General features: G+C 37.5%; 1 protein-coding gene across 3 annotated transcripts in view; it reads right to left on the bottom strand.

Moving 5' to 3' along the window:
• VPS41 (VPS41 subunit of HOPS complex) overlaps positions 1–20195 on the bottom strand; it is a 243433-nt gene that overhangs the window by 133359 nt on the left and 89879 nt on the right. For all 3 annotated transcript variants that reach the window (XR_015696388.1, XM_087713103.1, XM_087713102.1), the window contains exon 7: positions 18911–18976. Coding sequence is in view for 2 of the 3 variants with exons in the window: in XM_087713103.1 (XP_087569229.1) it covers positions 18911–18976 (66 nt within the window). In the remaining variant the exon portion in view is untranslated. The remainder of the gene's footprint in view (positions 1–18910; positions 18977–20195) is intronic.

Below are 20195 nucleotides of genomic sequence, written 5' to 3' on the forward strand. Positions count from 1 at the left end.
GGGGAAAAAATCATCATAAATACCCTGAATCAAGGCCAGTGAATGGACATAGAATGAATAAGCACAACTCATGAAAATCTATATGTAATAATTATTCAACTGTTAAACTGATTTTTTGCTTAAGAAAAAATGGAGTGTGGTTATTTAATGTACAACCACAAGGTGGTACCAAAAGACAATCATTTTGAAACAAGTTCAAAATTAGTCACACTAAATTAGATTAGAGGAAGTTGATTAAAAAAAAACATGCTTGCATTGTTAAAGAAACAGAAATTGGCAAGTTTTCACCATTTACCTAAAATACTATATATTAAATATATCAAAATACTATATATTATACTTGATTTATATTGAATGCAGCAAAACAAAATCATTTCAATATTAAATCTATTTAATGCTTTTCATCAAATGAATGATGAATAGACTACTGTAAAACAAGAATACAGAAGGAAGCTAAAAAACTGGGAGCTAAAAATGTGTGTTATGCAAAACTGATTACTGTTATTATTTCAATGGCACTTAGTTGTGTAATTATATCATAGACATCACAAGAAAACATTTCCCAAGGAAGGGTGGATAGATCATATATTCAGTTTGGGATGTGGAAACAATTTGTATTCAGAACAGAGTTCTATACATTTTATTTTATTTTTGTTAATGAGCCAGTTTGCTTCTTTTGGGGGGGAGGGGGGGGAGGCATTATTCTGATTTTATATATTTGGCAATTTCGCATGATTTCTCAATTTTTTTCTCCATATTTTGAAAAATACAACTGCCTTATGCCAAATTATATTAAATTAAATCAACAATGATCCTTCAGTCTTTTCAGCCTTACTTGCAGAAGGGAGAGATAAAATCTGGAATATTAAATTTGTATTTGTCCAGTTCCAAAAACCCTGGACAGCCCACAAGAAAGACATAATGACTCTCCCCAAATACAATGATAAAAAAGAATAAACACAGAAAATAAACATAAAAAAATCAGAGATTGTTTCCACTGAGCTATAACTCTTCTTCATCTTGGATGAACATTTTATAGAAATAGTGGTATAGTTTATTTATTTATCTTATGGTATATCATACATGAACTAACAAGATAACAACTAACTTTTCAACTAGATTAGCAAAACACAATAAAATATAAAAGTTAAAAAGGTCTATAGTTAAATATCACATCTAGGACATCTAGCCATTAAGGTACAGCAATGTTTATATTAAAAAAAATAAGATACTGGACTGATATATACCTCAGCCTACAGAGAGTCATAATATGATCTATACCTGGATTTTCTTTGAGGGGGAGAGATGGGATGGACGTCTCCTGCAACACCCTGTCTGCCCGAACAGGGCACATGGGGGCTACACACAGCCCACCTGCACTCTGTTTTGGCCGGGAGAGTGCTGCAGGAGATCGTCCAGGCTGGAAATGGGATATGGGGGGCTGCATGTGGTTCCCACATATCCCATTTGGCTGCCAAAGGCACTGCAGGCTGGTCCCAAGTTGGCTCCAGGGGCCATATTTTAGCACCCCATAGGCCAGATCCAGTCTGCGGGCCTTGAGTTTGACACCCCTGATCAATAGTTTGACAGGGGACCCTGCAATTACAGAGGGGAGGATACTGTGTCCCATTTATATGCTGGCAAACTCTGTGTGAAGTGCGAATCCTATTCAGGGTTGTCCATTGTTGACATGTAGTTCAAAGTCTGTCACTTTTTTATGGGGTTATATATTTTCCAACATCTGGCCTTCAGTGACCCATTTGGCTTTCCATTAAGAATCAATGTAAACATTGCAGGGCAGATGCTGGGCAAGTGCCAGTGGGGGCTTCCTGGATTTGAGTCTTCCAGCTGATAAATGAATAAGATTGGCAGGCATTGGTAGGAATGAGTTGTTCATAATTTTTCAGGATTCTTTCACTAGTGCATCTTGCCTTAATAAAGCTGGCAGTGCTATATGGCTCAGAACAGAAAGTCAGCAAGTTGGAGTGGTTTTAATACAACCACATATAATCCTCATGGCATCATTGAGTCTGGCACCTAATTTATTAGTATGGCAGCTGTTAAGCCATACAGGGGCATGTTATTCTGCTGTGGAGTAATGGTCAAAGTTCTTGAGAAAAACACACAGCAAAAAGTGGTTCCCTCATCCCAGTGCTTCTTGCAAAAGAATGGTTCACATGAGAGGCAACAGCGTGGATGATAAAGCTCTTGGACAATGTTGAAGGAGGGTTTTACACACGAAGAGTTGTTTTAATTCCTCAAATATAGTTTGCTATGGGTGTATCCAAGCAAATTTGACTTTTTCAATAGCTGTGTTATGAGTTCACTTTATGGGCAAAGCATGGGATCAAGTTTTGTCTAATAGTTCACAAAGTTTAAGAAGCTCTGAATGTCTTTACTGTAGCTTTGTGGAGTGGTTTGTCACTCAAGCACTGCTTGGACTTCTCAGGGATTCATTTGACATGTGACAGTCCAAGAAATCTAGCTGCTTCAAAAGAAAATTACATTTTTCTATTTTAGCAAAAAGGCGATTTTCCCTCAGTCTACTCAAACTTCCCATACATAGTGGTTGTGCTTTAGTGTAGATCAAGATGTAATCTAAATAAAATATCACAAACCTGTCAGTCACAAGAAAAAAAATCTGATTCATAAATCTTGAGAAAAGTAATCTGCAATTAATAAATCTTAATGGCCTTACAGTGTATTTCATCTTAATGTACCTGGTAACAAATGCAGTTAAATTTTTTTGGCTATCCTAAAGCCCAATGAGATTGTGCCCATTGTAAAGATCCAACTTGATAAAAATGAATGTGATTTGTAATCTATCCAGCAAGTCTGATAGTAGGAGTAAAGGATAATGATTCTTCACCTTCAGCAGAAACCGGTAGCAGAAATTTTGAGTGGTTCAGAGGACCGGTAAATACTACCTCTGACTATTCTCTGCCTCCTGAGTCCCAACTGATCAGGAGGAAATGGGGATTTTGCAGTATCCTTCCCCTAGAGTGGGGTGGGAATGGAGATTTTATGGTATGCTTCCCCTGCCATGCCCACTAAGCCATGCCTACAAAGCCATGCCACACCCACCATGCCACAGAACTGGTAGTAAAAGTTTTTGAATCCCACCACTGATCTAGCTGCCCTATTTAAATGTGCTCCTCCTCCCCTTGTTCCATCTCTGTTTGCATTAGGGACCAAATAGTGAGGTTGACACATTGTCTGCAATAATTGGAGCAGGCTTGAATTTCTTTCAAAGGTGAGTCAATAATAATGCAAAGCTGATAGTTTTGGTCTAAAGTCTGTGGAACTCATTGTCTGATGAATTCATCAGTGATTCGGTTATTCAGAATCTGTCTGAATCCAGCCACCACAACTGCCATGTTCCAATCCAACTATTGGGACCAACTTAACTTCTGCTATATATTCTGGACTCTTTCTATCCTTGTAGTTTATCAATCCAGCATATGCTATAATCTCTCATACTAAATCCCCAAAGAGACCCATGAAATTTGCCATTAGCTTCTGATAGTCATCCTAATAGGATCATTATGTTCAATGATAAAGAGTGCCCATTATGATACTGAAGACCTGAGGAGACTTAGTACAAAAGAGGTTGGAAACGCTGCTGCTTTGTGTCCCCATAAATAACTCACATTGTGCTATGGAGCTTCTCATCTTTTCTGACTTTCCTCCAAAACTTTCCATCAGGCTGCTATGAGTTCGCTGTAAAACAGGCTGCTGCAGATATGGGATCTGGGATTATCAGTAGCAAGAATTTAGAGTGAATCAAATTCTGCATTTGCTGGACCAACTAAAGCATCATAGCTGATATTATGTACACCTTGTAGCTTGGTCACATACTGCTCCAGCCTGCAGATCGGTGTTTATTATGCCATTCTGGTGTTTTTCATTGCAATTTGTTAAAAAGTGGGATTGAATTGAAAATATGAATGTCAGGCATGAAAGAGGAGGACCATACATGAAGTTCTTTTTTTTATATATATATATATAATATATATATATATTTTCATGTTTAAATGTTTTATTCATTTTCATTTTCAATTTTGTACATTCACTTATATACTGGATATTTACAATAATAATAATAAAAAAAGAAAAACCCCAACCTAAACACAACTCATAAACCCAACCTATCACTTTCATACACCCCTTCTTCTCCCCCTCCAACTTTCCTTTCTCCCTCCAACGATCACCCCTCCTACTTCCCTTTCCCCTCCTGCCTTCCTTTCTCGCCTTCCTCACCTTCCTTCCCCTCTCATCCTTACATTCCCCTCTTCCTCCCTCCTTACTTCTCCCTCTTCCTTTCCTCCATTTCTCACTATGGTGCATTTCTCTATTCCTTTTACACTAAAAAGAAAAAAGAAAAGAAAAAAAAAGAGAAAAATAAAAACATAAGATAAGGATCAACAGTATACAAGTGTATTCTTCTTATTCTATATATTGAAGCTATATCTCCACCCACCCACCCACCCCCAATGAACCCCCCTCCCTAACCCCCTCCGACTTCCCAGGTCCCACACCCGGCACAGTTCAGTACCATTCACCTTCAAAATATCTTATTAACAATAATAATGAAAATAACATAAAAAGAACACTCCAAAAAAGAAAAAAAAAAAGAAAAAGTAAATAAAAATTTTTTAAAAAATTCTTTTGCATTATGCTCAGCCTCCCATCATTCTTAAAATTTAACCAGTGTGAATCATTCCATTTATATTTTGTCCTCGTCCCTTACTTCTTTGATATTTACCCCCATCTTCCTATAGACTCTCCAGATAGCCCTTCCCAACCTTATATTCAAATATTAATTTATACAAAAATCAATTTATCTTCAAATACAGAGCAATCTAATCATGCTTTCGCTACTCATCTTCCTACCCTTCGTTTCACGTCTCTATTCCTCCCAAGCCCAAATTGCATATACCAGTTCGTTCAATCCCAAGATCCCTTCATCAATATCCCGCTCCACCTTCCTTTCTGCCCCACTCCTCCCAGCTCCATTCATCCCAAACCGCAATTCAAATAAATCTTAGTCCCCGCTTTCCTCACAGAAAACACTTCATGCGCAGTTTGGATTGAGATTCAAATAAGTCTTGTAAAAGTCCCGTATAATATCTGTCTAGAATAAGCAATGCTTCTTTCCATTCCTCATCAGTACACAGCTTTACCATTTCATACCAAACAGAAATCCTAAAGTTTTAATCAGTCCAAAGGCTTAAAAAGTATTTTAAAGACATCGCTGGTCTATATTCTTTACTTTTCTGGCCTTTCGGAGAAAGAGGGCTACCCTCTCCCTTATCACCACGTGTCCCGCTGCTTTGAGAATAAGACTAAATCCTCAGTTTCCGCTCTTCTGCCTCTCCAGTAGGGGGGGAACAACTCCCTCCTTCTTGTAACCAAGTGACTTGCTGCTTGTCTTTCCTTCACCTTGTCCTTCCGCATTTCCGAGTGAGTCAAGAAGCCCCGCCTTCAGAGTTTTATAATAAAAGTCCCGAGCTTCCGAAACAGAATTAATACGAAATCTTTGATTTTCAAATGTAACTGTGATTCCAACTGGAGCTTCCCATTTATACTGTATTTGACGATTTCTAAGTTCTTGGGTTAAGAAAGTATAGCCTCTCCTTGCTTGCAGCATCTGAAGCGGGATCTCTTTAAAGACAAACAAATCATGGCCATCGATTCGTAACCTGTTATTGTAGAACTTTTGAGTGATCACATTTCTGGATTCTCTTGTGAAAAAGTATATAATTATGTCTCTTGGAAGCTGTCGTTGCTCTGCTACACGCGAATTCTGGCGATAGATTTTTCGAATATTCCAATCAAAATTGAGTCCCGGATCTCCCACCGCTTGGCTGAAAGCTTCTACAAACGTCTGTTTCAAGTTCTCTCCTTTCTTTTCAGGCAGTCCTCTGACTCTTATTGCAGACGCCTTTCTGTTATAATTTATCATTGTAAGTTGTGCTTGAGTACTTCTAATCTCTTGTTGTAATGTTTGGATATTAGAAGTCAAATTAAAATTAGCCTCCTCCAAAGTTTCCAGTTTAGACTCCATTTCTTCGATATAATCTGTCAAAGTAGATGTAACTTCAAACATATCCGCCTTTATTTGAGCAATTTTAGTCTGTATTTTATCGCATAAATCCAGCACAAATCCTTTAATTTCGTGTTTAAAGTCATTAATTATTTGAAAGAAAAGCTCCTGTGTCAATGAATCTCCAGTAGGTGGTGTAGGAGATAAAGGCAGCGATTTACTAACAAGCTCTTTAAGCACATGCGGGGGGGATTTTTTTGCCTGCTTAGATCTGGGAGGCATTATAGATAAAAGCTGAGAATAAACAGATAAACAGTGTCTTCACCTGGTCAGTTCTCAATAAATTATTTGTAGATTTTGCTTGTTAATGAGTAGCAGTCTCCGGGGAGATAAAGCCGGTTAATTGCGTCATCAATCACCAACACAGTAAAAACGCCATTTTGTATCCCAATTGCACAAAGAAGTTTCAAAGGAAAAACTAGGCTGGTATTTAGATAGTTATAAAAAAAAAAACATCACAGGGGTGAGACCCGCTCGTTTGCCTTAAGTTGCTTTAAACAATTTATCATTGTCCTGAGTGGGGGGGTCGTCTGTCTAGGGCTGCAAAAAGGCAGCTGCGAGGATCTGGCTGGAGATAAGAGCTCAGTTACGCTGGATCTCTTCTCCGTTCGCAGCCCCCCCCCAAAAAAAGGAAGGGGGCTGTGAACTACGAATAAATCCTAGCACCTGAGCTTCTGCCTGCCCCTTTCTGCCAGAAAGGGGTGATATCTATTGATCTTAATTAGATATACAAACCAGAACTCTGAGGAGCTCCGTTGAGCTCCTTCGGCGACAGGCTCCTCCCACAGGAAGTCCCCATACATGAAGTTCTAATGAAACAGATTTACTCCTCATGCCTATGCACAGGAATATTCTCCACAGTTAGCATTTGTTAGAAGTTAGATAAGGATCAATAGAATTTACAGTGGCTTGGACTCATTACATTTGTGGCTATGTAGCAGCTGTCAGATTCGTAAAAGTGATACTGCCATTCAATTGGGAGGAGGGGAAGCTCGGAATTAAATCATTTGCTACATCTGAAACAACTGAGTTTTACAACTTTACAACTGGTTTCCTCTCACCGGAAGACTGAAGGCCCCAGCATCTCTGGAGGGATGTTTATGGTAGCCATGTGGGATATATATAACTTTGATGTCTAACTAGAGATAGCCATGGGAACGTGTGCTTTATTGACTTCCAGGGCAGAAGAGTTAAAGAAGCATCTTCACACTTGTGTATTGGTCAGAATCTGCATTCGGACAAAGGGGAGGGGTCATTATCAGCTTAATCCCATTTGCATGGACTAAAGGTTTTCAGATGCTGTTTTGCTTCTAATAGTTTCCATCCTGACTGATTAAAGGTTCCTTTTGAAATAATCCATTTCAAGTGTCTTTACTTTCTCAAGTTAGGAGATGAGCCATTACAGCAGCTCTAGTCTAATCTTTCTTTTAACTCCACTTCCAGGCTCTGCCAGTCCTCTACATCTATGGAGACACTGCAATGGCTGTAACTTTGGACACAGGTTGTAAATCCTAGAGCTATATTAACAATAAGGATTTTGTAGATTTAAATCATTAGATTTAATCACTTACTTTACAGATAAGTACATTTTTAAAAATGAGGAGAAAAACTCTATAGTTTACTTATAATATAGCTGCATTGCAACTTCAGAAACATAGTTTTTTTAAAAAAAACAGTTATCCATGAAGCACATACTTCTTAAAAACAGTTGGTTAATTTATGTAGTTCATCTTTCCCTTGCCGTAGTTTAGAGTTACCATAATCACAATACAAAATACTCATTTAAATTCAATAGGAGCTACCTCCAAATGAAGGAAATGATTATTATATGAGTTGTTTCCTTTCTTCTTATTTCAACAAAATATTTTAGGACTTTATTTCCCATAAATTCCCATCCTGGCAGACAGCAATCTCAGTACTTACATTTCAACAGCAGTAGCAGCAGCTATAAAATCTCTTCCTTGGCAAGATACTTGATTCTTCTGCATGTTTTCAGCTGGTACATCTATTTAATGCTTTATTACAATATAGTCATACCTAAGTTGCACATCACATCAGATTTCATATGTATAGCATCTGATTACATCACCAGAATAACTTCAACCAAATAACATTCATGACAGCATAATCATGGTTATGTTTATTCTTCCAATTGGTATTTCTTAGACATTTGGACATCATTTCCATATAGTTTGTAATTTGGGCCTTTGAAAACAGTAATTTGCTAACAATATACCTGGAAACTGTTCTTTAGAAGCCAATTAAGGAAAAGTAACGTTCCATAGTGAGAATAAACTAGTCTTCCCTAATATGATATGGTCCAGATATCTGACAGAATAATTCTAAGGTTCCATGCTATTACAGATCATAGGGTTTGTGATCTACACATCTGAAGTCACCAGTTTACTTGATCTATTAGAATCATAATAGTCAGATAAATTTATCTGAATTAAAATGGTCAGTATAGCCACTTCTACCAGTTACTAAATAACACAGCAGAAGAATTATAAAATACATTGCCAAATGAGCCTGCACTTTGAGATGCTATATAGCAGTGGTAGCGAATCTTTTCGGCACCCAGTGCCCAAACTGCAACCCAAAACCCACTTATTTATTGCAAAGTGCCAACATGACAATTTAACCTGAATAATCAAGTTTTACTACCTAAAATAATGATAAACAAGGCAGAGTTCAGCTAATTGTGCTAAGAAAAACATGATAAATGCACTTTTATGCCCCTTTTTTCTGCTTTTGAAATAGTATGTTTAGCAACAATAAAAAAATAACTTGTGTAATATTGTTGTCCCCAAAACTGGGTTCTTGCTTAGTGTCGAAGCCGATAAGTCACCGGACACAAGGTGTGCTATAGAATTATACTTTTATTTTGGTACCAAGATATAAGGACCTTGGTTTGAAAAGCTAACCAAGAGCCAAGATTAGGCTCTTACAGCAGCCAAGATTAGGATCTTACAGCAGTTTTTATAGTCAAGGGGTGTCGCAATCAACTCTTTGCCCTTCCCCTAATAATGCATGCATAACAGATAATATTGATTGGTTATTTGGATTTCAGCCCCCCTAAATCCTTATGCTTGTTATGTTAAATAGCTAAACGTTACATCACCTGTTTTGCATCCAAGGTCTCGGGTATTTTGCAAATATGCCAGCTATATGGGTTTTGGGGTTTTCTTATAAGTGAGCTATTCTTGTTCCTAATATTCTGGCTAGTGGTTTTAAGGTACTAACTTCTGTCTTGCTCTTAATGTGCAGCACCTCCCCCCCTTTTCTATTGCACAGCAGAATAAAAGAACAAACAGTTTTATCTGAGGCAGCTCCCCTGCGACCCCCCCTCCTTCCACAGAGAAAAGTAAAAGCAGTTTAAAACTTTTGTCTGAGGCAACAACATCCTCACTCCCTCTTCAATGAGACATAGGAAGGAGTAAAGCTCTTAATTGCCAAGGCAAAGAAATGAAGACAACAGAAAATGTTTTATCAGAATTCATATTCCTCACTCTCATGGCCATTCCATCCACATCTGGATCCTATCTCCACATGTGACCCTTCCTCTGATCCACAGGACCTCCCACTCTGTTTCTCTTCCCCTCCCTCTCTCTTTCCCACCTTCCCTCCCTTCCTTTCTCTTCCACACTTCTCCCTTTCTCTTTCCCTCCCTCAACTCTTTCTTTTTGTTCCCCCCTTTCTCTTTCCCTCCCCCTCTCTTTCTCTGTAACCTTTTCTATGAACTGTTAAAAATTATGAGATAAAATTTCAGTGGTTCAAAGTCTGAATATCTTATGCTATAAGCTAAATACTCTGCTTTTGCTTTTAGAAATGCTTGCTACTTAGATCAAGTCTAAGAATTCATAATGCATAACAAATGCACTAGGACAAATCTGGACAACTATTAAAATCTAGCTTCAGGCAAGAGTTAATTAAAATAAGACATCTGTTTTAGTTTAACAAAGTGTTGAATTAACTAATGTTAATTATATGTAGCCTAGTCTTGAATATGTCTAAAAGATTCTTCTGTCAACTTAATTAGAAATCTTAAATCACACATACAGTGGGCCGAAACTTAAATTGAAAAATTGACAAGATTTTAAAAGTAACAGAAATCGCATTCTAGGACAGCTTTTAAAAAGACAATTAATTTCAAGAAGAAAGTTTTCAAACTACCTTTCTACTTGCAAGCACCACAATAATGTTTTCTATTTCTTTTCTTCTCCAGAAAAATGATTTACTATGTTGATCAATTTATATTCTGAGTAATTTATATTCTCAATTACAATATAAAGATTTAAGAGGAAAAAAAGTTGAAGTACTACTGTTCTTTAGCTGCTAGTATGAACATTTAATGTGCAAAACCAAATATAAAACGTTGGCATTGGATGCACTCTAAGGACAAATATCCTGATTTATGGAAACTGATGATACTACAAGTCAAACGAACAGGTGCAAAAGAGCCAGTTTAGTCTAGTGGTTAAGCACCAGGCTAGACATGAGGAGACTGTGAGTTCAAGATCTGCTTTAGTGACATAAGCCAGCTAGGTGATTTTGAGCCATGCTCCCTCAGCCCAGCCCAGAGTGGTGGTGGTTGTGGGAATAGAGGCGGAAGAAGTATTAGGTATGTTCACTGCCTTGTTTACAAAAATAATAAAAAATTGAGTTATGCAGCATTTGAATATCAGATTACAAAGAGAGATGGAATTCTGAATGTTTAACTGAAAGAAAAATACAAATTTTCTAACATATTTATACCAATTTTATAGTTCATCTCTAGTAATGAATCTTGGTAGAAGTTTTTTGTAAGAGTAATTGCAGAGTTGAGCAACTGCATATATTTCTAAAATTAATAAATAAAATGTGACTCAAATTAAAGATCGAGATCTAAGGCAACTAGATCTAGTTTTAGCACCAAGTTTCAGATATATCAACAGTGGAAAATATATTTTTGTATTCCCAGTTGTCCAATACAGTAGAGATGCACAGAATATTATTTCAACATTTTAAAGGGAATTTATTTCAGACAGCAATTCCAAGCTAGAAGTTACTACAACTATAAAGTGTACACAATTTAAAGTAAATCTCCCAATACCTGAACAGGCATTGCTATGGTATTTACTCTTATTTCACTTAAATGGGACTTCTCAGTATTTACTGACTGACATTTTATAGCTTACAAAGCAATCTGCCTTTCTTTTCTAGTCTTCTTCATCTACCAATGCAATATCAAACAGCTGACTATCCTGTTTCTAAAAAATTGCAGACAGCATCCTGACAATTTAATAATTTTTCAAAGTGATCTAAACAGTTTTTATGAAGCACATATTATGGGGTTCAGAGGTAAAGGTCACTTACTCACAAAGCAAAGAGAAATTGGATTTGCTGACACTAAAAATCAAGGCAATTAAAAAAAACAATATAGTACTTTACAAGATTAACAGCAAAAATACAAATCCTACAGCCATTCCTGAAATACCAACAACTATTCAAAATATTTATGCTTCACCTATATTCTGGGTTTAATGATCTAATGTAGAAGCGATTCTTTAATTTCATACAGTATCATATTTCAAACACTCCTCTGCTTTTTGTCTAAGATCAATTGGCATGTTTGTGTGCACATATAAAAAAGGTTATATATAATGTGAATTTTTCATACATTTTCCAAATTCATCATGTAGTTCTGCAAGATCTCCATGTGAAGGTCCAGGGACAATACATTAGAGTGATGTACCATTTCCATGTTATTGGGAAGAAAACTGTGCAGACATCAAAGAGATCCTTAGGAGACAAGCTCAACTAAAAGAAACTTTATATTTACATTAGATCATTTGTCATTCCTTTCCCCCCCGCCCAGGAAATGCCAGAAACCCCCCCTCCGCCAATAATTAGTAACAAATGAAACTAAGTTTACTGTAAAACAACTTTCAGGAAAAAAAAACTTAAAACAGTAAGGTGATGAACCGAATCAACAAAATGGAAAAATACACATCTTCAATTAATATACTATCTATTTCTTAGTCATCAAAAAAGATGATCATATTCATTAAAAACTGACAGTGGAAAGCTATCTGCCATTCAACAAAATGTAGATATATGTTCTTTAATACTTATGTTCTTCTCTAAATTGTAAAAATATTATTTTAAGGTAAGATATATTTTTACCCAAAAGTTTAAGGTATTTTAAAAAACAGCAATCAATGGATTATTTCAAAATTGATGAGTTCTGTTTTTTTTTCCATTTTCAAAATTGTAGCTATTTAGATTTTTTTAATATACTTAAAATAGCTATGTACAAAATTCATTTAAGCTAGAAAGTTAAAAATGTGGCATCTCTTTAAGTGATAACTGAAGACCTTCTACTTCATCTTTTCACCTTCATTTAGTAAGCCTTTCACCATGTTATTTTTTAGGATTAGACCATCTTTTAAAGGTATGGCCTACAGCAGGGACGTGCAGTCAGGGGAGGCAGGGCCTCACCACTGTCATCATGAAAAGAAAAAAAAATTAAAAGGAAAAAGGCTGAGGTAGTTGCTGCCGGAGTCACAGTGGATGAGTCTGCTTAGTGCTTAACTGCAGGAGGAGGCAAGAGAACCACGTGCCTCCTTTACTCTATCTTTATGATCGCTTGAGTGTTGCCAGCACAATCTTGCGGTCTGCCATTGAAAAAAGCACAACTGTGCTGGCAACGCCTCTTTCTTGTGGAGACGGAAGTGTGCAATCCTGTTCCATGCTTAGAACTAGATCACCTTCGGGGAGAAGGTAAACGATTGCAGACTGCAGCCTTAAGCCCTGTCACCTGGTATAAATGGCTTCAAGCAGCCTCCAATAGAGAAGCTGCCTTCGCTGGAAGCGGTGGCTGGATTGGGGGCGTGACTGATGCCTCCTTCCAGCTGACCGCCCTGAGGTGGGGCCCTTTGCGGAAGCGGTAGCCTTTGCAGCAGCTACAAGGTGAGGATCGCGCAGGAGACAGTTGATTTTGGGTGTGGAGCCTAAACAAACTGGAGCCATCGTGCATGTCTACAACCTGCACCCCTTCGGGTCGCAGCAAGTCGTCCCTCTGAAGCAGGAACAGGTGCTATTCTGCTGCGGGCAGGACATACTCCTGGTGGCCTGTGGCTCTGGCGCCTGCAAGGTGGAAATGTTTGCCCTGCGGGGCAGGCAAAAGCCGAAAGAAAGCGCCCCACTGCTTCTGTCTGACATAGAGGCATCCCACGTCCCGCAGCTGGGTCGGATATAGCTGCAGGGCGCGGGGCGCCTCTATTTCAGACATAGCTGCGGGGTGGGCAAAAGCCGCATTCTTTCTTTTTGCCTCACCAGCCATAAGCTTCACCGCATGTCACTGGCCTACAGTAGCACTATATGTCTTTTTCTTTATGCCACAAAATTCCAACAGCCTTTTTTGGGCTAGTAATGGCCTGTTATTTACAAAATATTATTATTACCATTTTCTGCTAAGTGTTCCATTCAATTTTTGCTATACTTAATTATGGTATGAAAAGAGCAGGAATGATTCAGTTAGTCATCCCTTAGCCATTGGTCAAAAGAGAATATTTCTGTTGTATGATACCAAGATCTCAATAAAAATAAAAGAACGCTGTAGTAGAATTGTAGTCAAGGGCAAAATACCATACTCCAAATTTTATGAATGCCTTTGTTACTTCATCTCAGACTTCTACCATGATAGTTGAGAATTATGATAGTTGAAGTACAACTTGATAGAATGTTAACAGGTTAAGGAAAATTATCTTCATATATACCAACAATTCCTATTTGAAATTCTATTTGATAATTGTGGCCAATGTGATCTTAGCACAGCTTTGACCTGTACATCAGTTCTGCACCAGCATGGGCTGGGGGGACTCTGTTCACAGTCACTCACACCTAACTTATATCCTGACTGTACTACTGCTGTATACTGTATGTGCCCTTGAAGATCATTCAAAAGGTTCAGTGCAGTGGTCCAGATTGTTATGAATATTTCTCATTATGGTCTTGCAACATCTGTGCTTTACAAGTTGTACTGATCAATATGCACTGCACTGCAATATGCTTCTAGGTGTATTTCAAGGTATTGGTAACTTGTAATGCCTAAATGGCATAGGAGTGGCTTAATTGCAAGACTGATTATTCTCAAGGGTATCTACCCATCTCAAACACTCTGATGGGGAAGGCACATTCTGGGTCCCTTTAATGAAGTCATCTTGTGGGACCAAGAAGGCAAATGGTCCCTGTCTTCTGAAACAATCTTCTTGCTGACATATGGTTGGCTCCAACCTAAAAAGCCTTCAGGAAGATAATAAAGACCTTGAGGCCTTGAGATTAGGACGAGAACTCAAATTATAAATATTTTGGTTCTGATTGCACATTTATTGTGTTTTATATTATTTTGTATTTATTGATTACAGTTTTTTCTTTTTTCTTGTACTTTTGTACACCATCTAAAGAGCATGTGGTCTCAATTGAACAAGTGTATAGATGCTTAGTAGCAGGGGTGAAATTCAGCAGGTTCTGGCAGGTTCTGGAGAACCAGTAGTGGAAATTTTGAATAGTTTGGAGAACCAAATAATACCCCTCTGGCTGGCCCTAGGGTGGGAAGGAAATGGGGATTTTGCAGTATCCTCCGTCTGCCACGCCCACCAAGCCACGCCCACAGAACCAGTAGTAAAAAAAATTGAATTTCACCACTGCTTAGTAGCAATGATTTGGTACAATTTCTAGGTTTCTTTTAAAGGCATCCTTGTGTAAACTGCATTGCAATCATCTATTTTGGTGGTGATCAGAATAAAGATTAATGATACCAGATCTATCCTATGTAAAATGGATATTATTAAATCATGAGTAGCTGTAATAAGATATCCATCACTTATGCTCATTTGAGCATTCACAGACTGGACAGAATACAGAAGTACCTCAAGATGTCAATCTGCTTGTTCAGGATAAGGTTCCCTTCCTCCCAGAATAGGAAAATAACCCTTCAAAAGACAAGTCATCAGCAAAAACAATACGCTCAATCTTGTCTTGATTCAGTTTTAGTTTGCTATGCCTTATCCAAACAATAATCCAGTTCAAACAGTAATTTTGTATTCATACAAATTTCCTGGCTAAAAAACTTTATTCTTTATTAACAATAGATTATTCCTTTTGTGCAATTATCATAATAAATAAATCAGAATATTTTTTGTTAGAAAGGCTACTTCTATATCCATCATTAATTAATTTGCTTTTGTAATTTAAGTATCTCTAATAATTTGTACATTGTAATTTATTTTTTAAATTATCCCAATCATAATATTTGCATCTTTTATATATACACCTCAATGTTTGTGTAAAATGAAAGGCAAAGAGGTAGAATTATTAAAATACGACCAGGGAATTGGAGTTGGAAAATATAAATGAGAAACACACATAAGAGAATACATATAATCTATACTGGAAAAAGCCTTGAGGTGAATCAATAAGAATCATAGCCTAACAAAGTCATACATGCAAGAAACACTACATGTAATTCAGAATGCAAATTTGTTTGTATGTTCTATTCATCATCACTTTTTTATATTCAAGAATCTGCCACCAGGTTGACAGTTACATGCTCATTTGGATATTTACTAAGGATTGCACGGTCACACAGCAAGACCTTCTTGATTCCACATAGCAAATAGTTTCATTAAGCTGCAAATCATTTGTCTTCAGATCAAAGCAAAACACAAATGATAATATTTCCAGGCTACAATTTTTAGTACTGAGCCTGAGGCCTGCTTGCTTTAATATGTATTCAAAGTCCTGCATGCACAGCTTTGAGCAGCCACTTCAGTTGAATGACTAGTAGATACCTGAATCCTTTTGTGTGCAAGAGCTATCTCTTTCACTGTAATAACTGAACAAATCCAAACAAAAAAGATCAGTATAGATACATGTACACAAGATATAACAATAAATGCACCTTGTCTACTGTATATTCTATAGTGATGTATATTTCAGAAGTTGAAACATACCCATTCTGCAACAAAATCAAAGAATCTTATATCATTTAAATAGAAGTCTATTTATTATTGCATGAACTCTTGTAGATCATAAATACTTGCTTCTTACAACTAAACTCCATGGTTTATATTTCACAAATGTTTATTGCCAGCCATCCTCAATCTGGGTTTATATCAGATGTATAGACTAGTCAATATGCCTATAATTAAGAATTCTAAATTCTAAATGTTAAATTGAACTGATAAGCAGAATATTCAGACTGAAAAAATGTGGCCTAATTGATATTTGCATTCTTTACTACAGGACCATATGTGGCATTAACTAATTTTAGTTATTTTTTAAAAGTATAATAAGATATTTGTGATAGTAATAGATATATACCACATATGGTCCTGTAGCAAATAGGTATGGACACGAGAATTAACTAGAATGATAAGAGACAAAACAAACCAGATTGTTTACTCTCTATAAATAACCTATACAATTTGCATAATGGGATTTTAGCACAAATGACATCATATCTTCTATTGAACCCCTATACTGTATCAAGGAAAGAAAATATTAAGCTTGATTTGTCTTTATCCCACATGGGGTACACTTCTAAGTATATCAGCCAAAAGACAAATCACATTCAGTTCTATAGTAATAAATATGAGTTGACTATATGCTTGTTACAGCTTACCTACTCATCTTTTATCAACTTTTGAAAACTCAAAACTATCTTCGATTGCATAATACTAATTTAGTTTAAAAATAATTATTTTTCAAAATATGAAGTAGTTGAACAAAAAATACAATAGATTTATCCCAGTTTTACATTCACTGAATATGTGTGTATGTATGTATGTATGTATGTATGTGTGTGTGTGTATGTATGTATATGTATGTGTGTGAGAGAGTATGTATGTATATATGTATGTATGTGTATGTGTGTGTGAGTATGTATGTATGTGTGTGTATGTATGTGTGTATGTGTGTGTATGTGTGTATGTATGTATGTATGTATGTATGTATGTATGTATGTATGTATGTATGTAATTATCAGCTCTCTCCTTATCAGCTGAGCCAGGGAGAAAGGTATATATTTAAAGTCACAACTCCTGGTATGCCCAAATATGGGAGGAAGTTCACTGCTTCCATTCTCTGTCCATCGGCTCGTCCATACCCTTACTGGGATTGGAATCTGTGCTGTATTGCATTTTTACTGTTGCCTAATGTAACAAAGGCAACAGTAAAAATATTGGGTTTCTGTCTGGATGCTGATAAGGAGAGGAACTCTGTGGCTTAATGGTTAACACATCTGCCTAAGATACAATACAGCACAGGTTCCAATCCCAGTAAGAGTATGGCTAGCTGATGAGAGCTAAATAGCTTGAAATAGATCTATACTAGTCTCCCTTTATTTATTTATCAGCACAAATACAACACATATGTATGTGTTGGGTATGTGTATGCGCGCGCGCGCACACACACACACACACACACACACACACACACACACACACACACACACACACACACACACACACACACACACACATATATATATATATATATATATATATATATATATATATATATATATATATATATATGTTGTATTTTTGTATTTGAGCTGATAAATAAATAAAGGGAGACTGGTATAGATCTATTTTAAGCTATTTAGCTCTCATCAGCTAGCCATACCCTTACTGGGATTTGAACCTGTGCTGTATTACGTATTAAGCAGTGGTGTTAACCACTAAGCCACAAGGTTCTCCTCCTTTATCAGCTGAGCCAGGGAAATAGGTATGTATTTAGTGTCACAACTCCTGGTATGCCCAAATATGGGAGGAGGCACACTGCTTCCTTTCTCTGTCTATCGGCTCATCACAAGAGACCATCCAGACAGAAAGCCAATATTTTTGCTGTTGCCTTCGTTACAAAGGCAAAATTGGCTTTCTGTCTGGATGGTCTCTTGTGATGAGCCGATAGACAGAGAAAGGAAGCAGTATGCCTCCTCCCATATTTGGGCATACCAGGGGTTGTGACACTAAATACATTATATATATGTGTGTGTGTGTGTGTGTGTGTGTGTGTGTGTGTGTGTCTGTGTGCATGCATGCATGCAGGTCTTGGCATATTCGGGTCTGTATGTATGTATCTATGTATGTATGTGTGTGTGTGTGTGTATGTATGTATGTATGTATGTATGTATGTATGTATGTATGTATGTATATATTGGCATATTTGTGTCTTTTCCCATGTAAGATTGACAGTAACTTGATGACGTTTCGACGAAGTCACACTCGTCATCTTCAGGCTGGTGCCTTTGGCTTTATACTTGTGTGAGCAAAGCGTGATTGGAGTTGCCGTTTTTCTATAAATATAGATGGAGGTGTGTGGAATGTTGGCTTTGTTGCTTTAAACAGATTGGTTGGCTGTGTTGTCACATCTTCATTGGTTGATGGAATTGATGTTTGGTGATGATAAGCGAGTCCCAGCCACAAAAACCAACACAGGACCCAGAACAACATAGGACACTATCACCAATCACCTTCACCAAACATCAATTCCATCAACCAATCAAGATGTGACAACACAGACAACCAATCCGTTTAAAGCAACAAAGCCAATATTCCACCCTGGTCTTGGTGTGTGTGTGTGTGTGTGTGTGTGTGTGATAAATTTAAAAATACAGCTTCTTAAAAAGTCTCTCATTAAAGTTACAATCAGGAAACCTGAGATTTCTCAGCGGATATTTTTGTCATAAATCTCCTTATTAAGGCCAAACTGAATTCTGCTATAAATTTTAAAAGTTTATGAAATGAGAAAACTTACTTTGTTTCCTCCTGTTACAAACTGCTTACAATGCGATCTCACAAACTGAGGGTGAACAGCAACAATCTGAATATAACAGAGGGGAAAAAATACATTGGTATTGTGATGCTAGGAATACAGTGACGCCCAGTTAATGAGTTGCTGAACAAGTACTATTTATGACCAGTCCTCAAAATTCCACTTGTTGCAGCATCCCGGCAGTCATGTGATTATGATCTGGGCACTTGATGTGCAATTACAATGTCGCAGCAACCTGCAATCATATAATTGTCATTTATGTTCTTTACTACTAGTATTTGATAGCAAGGTCAATGGAGAAGCCAGCAAAAGATTCTAAATGGCAAACATGCAATGTTTCACTTAATGACATCCCAGGATTTGCTTGATGCTGACAACTGAAATTCCCAAAAATGCTGTTGCCAAGTGATAGCAATAGCAATAGCAATAGCAGTTAGAACTTATATACCGCTTCATATGACTTTCAGCCCTCTCTAAGCGGTTTACAGAGTCAGCATATCGCCCCCACAGTCTGGGTCCTCATTTCACCCACCTCGGAAGGATGGAAGGCTGAGTCAACCTTGAGCCGGTGAGATTTGAACAGCCGAACTGCAGATAGCAGTCAGCTGAAGTGGCCTGAAGTACTGCACCCTAACCACTGCGCCACCACTGATATTATGCTTTACAACAGAGCGTCTTAGCAACTGAAATTCTGATCCCAACAGCTATCCTACCTATATCTGTTATATCTTCAAAATTAAAAAACAAGCATTATTTCATATAGAGTAATATTAACTAAAATCAATCATCTGAATTTAAAACCAATACTACTTTCTTTTGACCCTATCAATTTTCTTTGTCCCATTACAGGTGTGTCAAGCTCAATTTTGTTGAGGGCCGCATCAGAATTGTAATTGACTTTCGGAGGTCGGGGTGGGCATTGCTGGGATGGGCGAGCAGCGCAACAGGGCCTGCACCTCCATCCAGTCTGCTGGAGCTCACTGCGCTGGGGGAGAAATGAGAGACCCCATTGTTCTGCAGGGCCTGCTGATGTTTGAGTGAGGAGGAGAAGAGCGGCAAGGCTGGCCAGGAGAGTAGGTCAGGCAGGACTGGCTGGCTCCCACCACCACCACCACCGCAAGCAGTTTGGGTGCCCCACCTGTGTCTGAGCTGAAGAAAACAGAAGTGTAGCAGTGGGATTGCCCTCAAAGATAGCTCTACTCCGACTTCACGGTACTGCATTGTTTTAAATGTAAAAATAATAAAAATATATTTTTAAAAAAAGATA

Source organism: Thamnophis sirtalis, unplaced genomic scaffold (genome assembly GCF_051295495.1).
Source record: "Thamnophis sirtalis isolate CommonGarterSnake01/CBP01778 unplaced genomic scaffold, rThaSir2_p1.2 scaffold_4, whole genome shotgun sequence".
NCBI classification, from domain to species: Eukaryota; Metazoa; Chordata; class Lepidosauria; order Squamata; family Natricidae; genus Thamnophis; species Thamnophis sirtalis.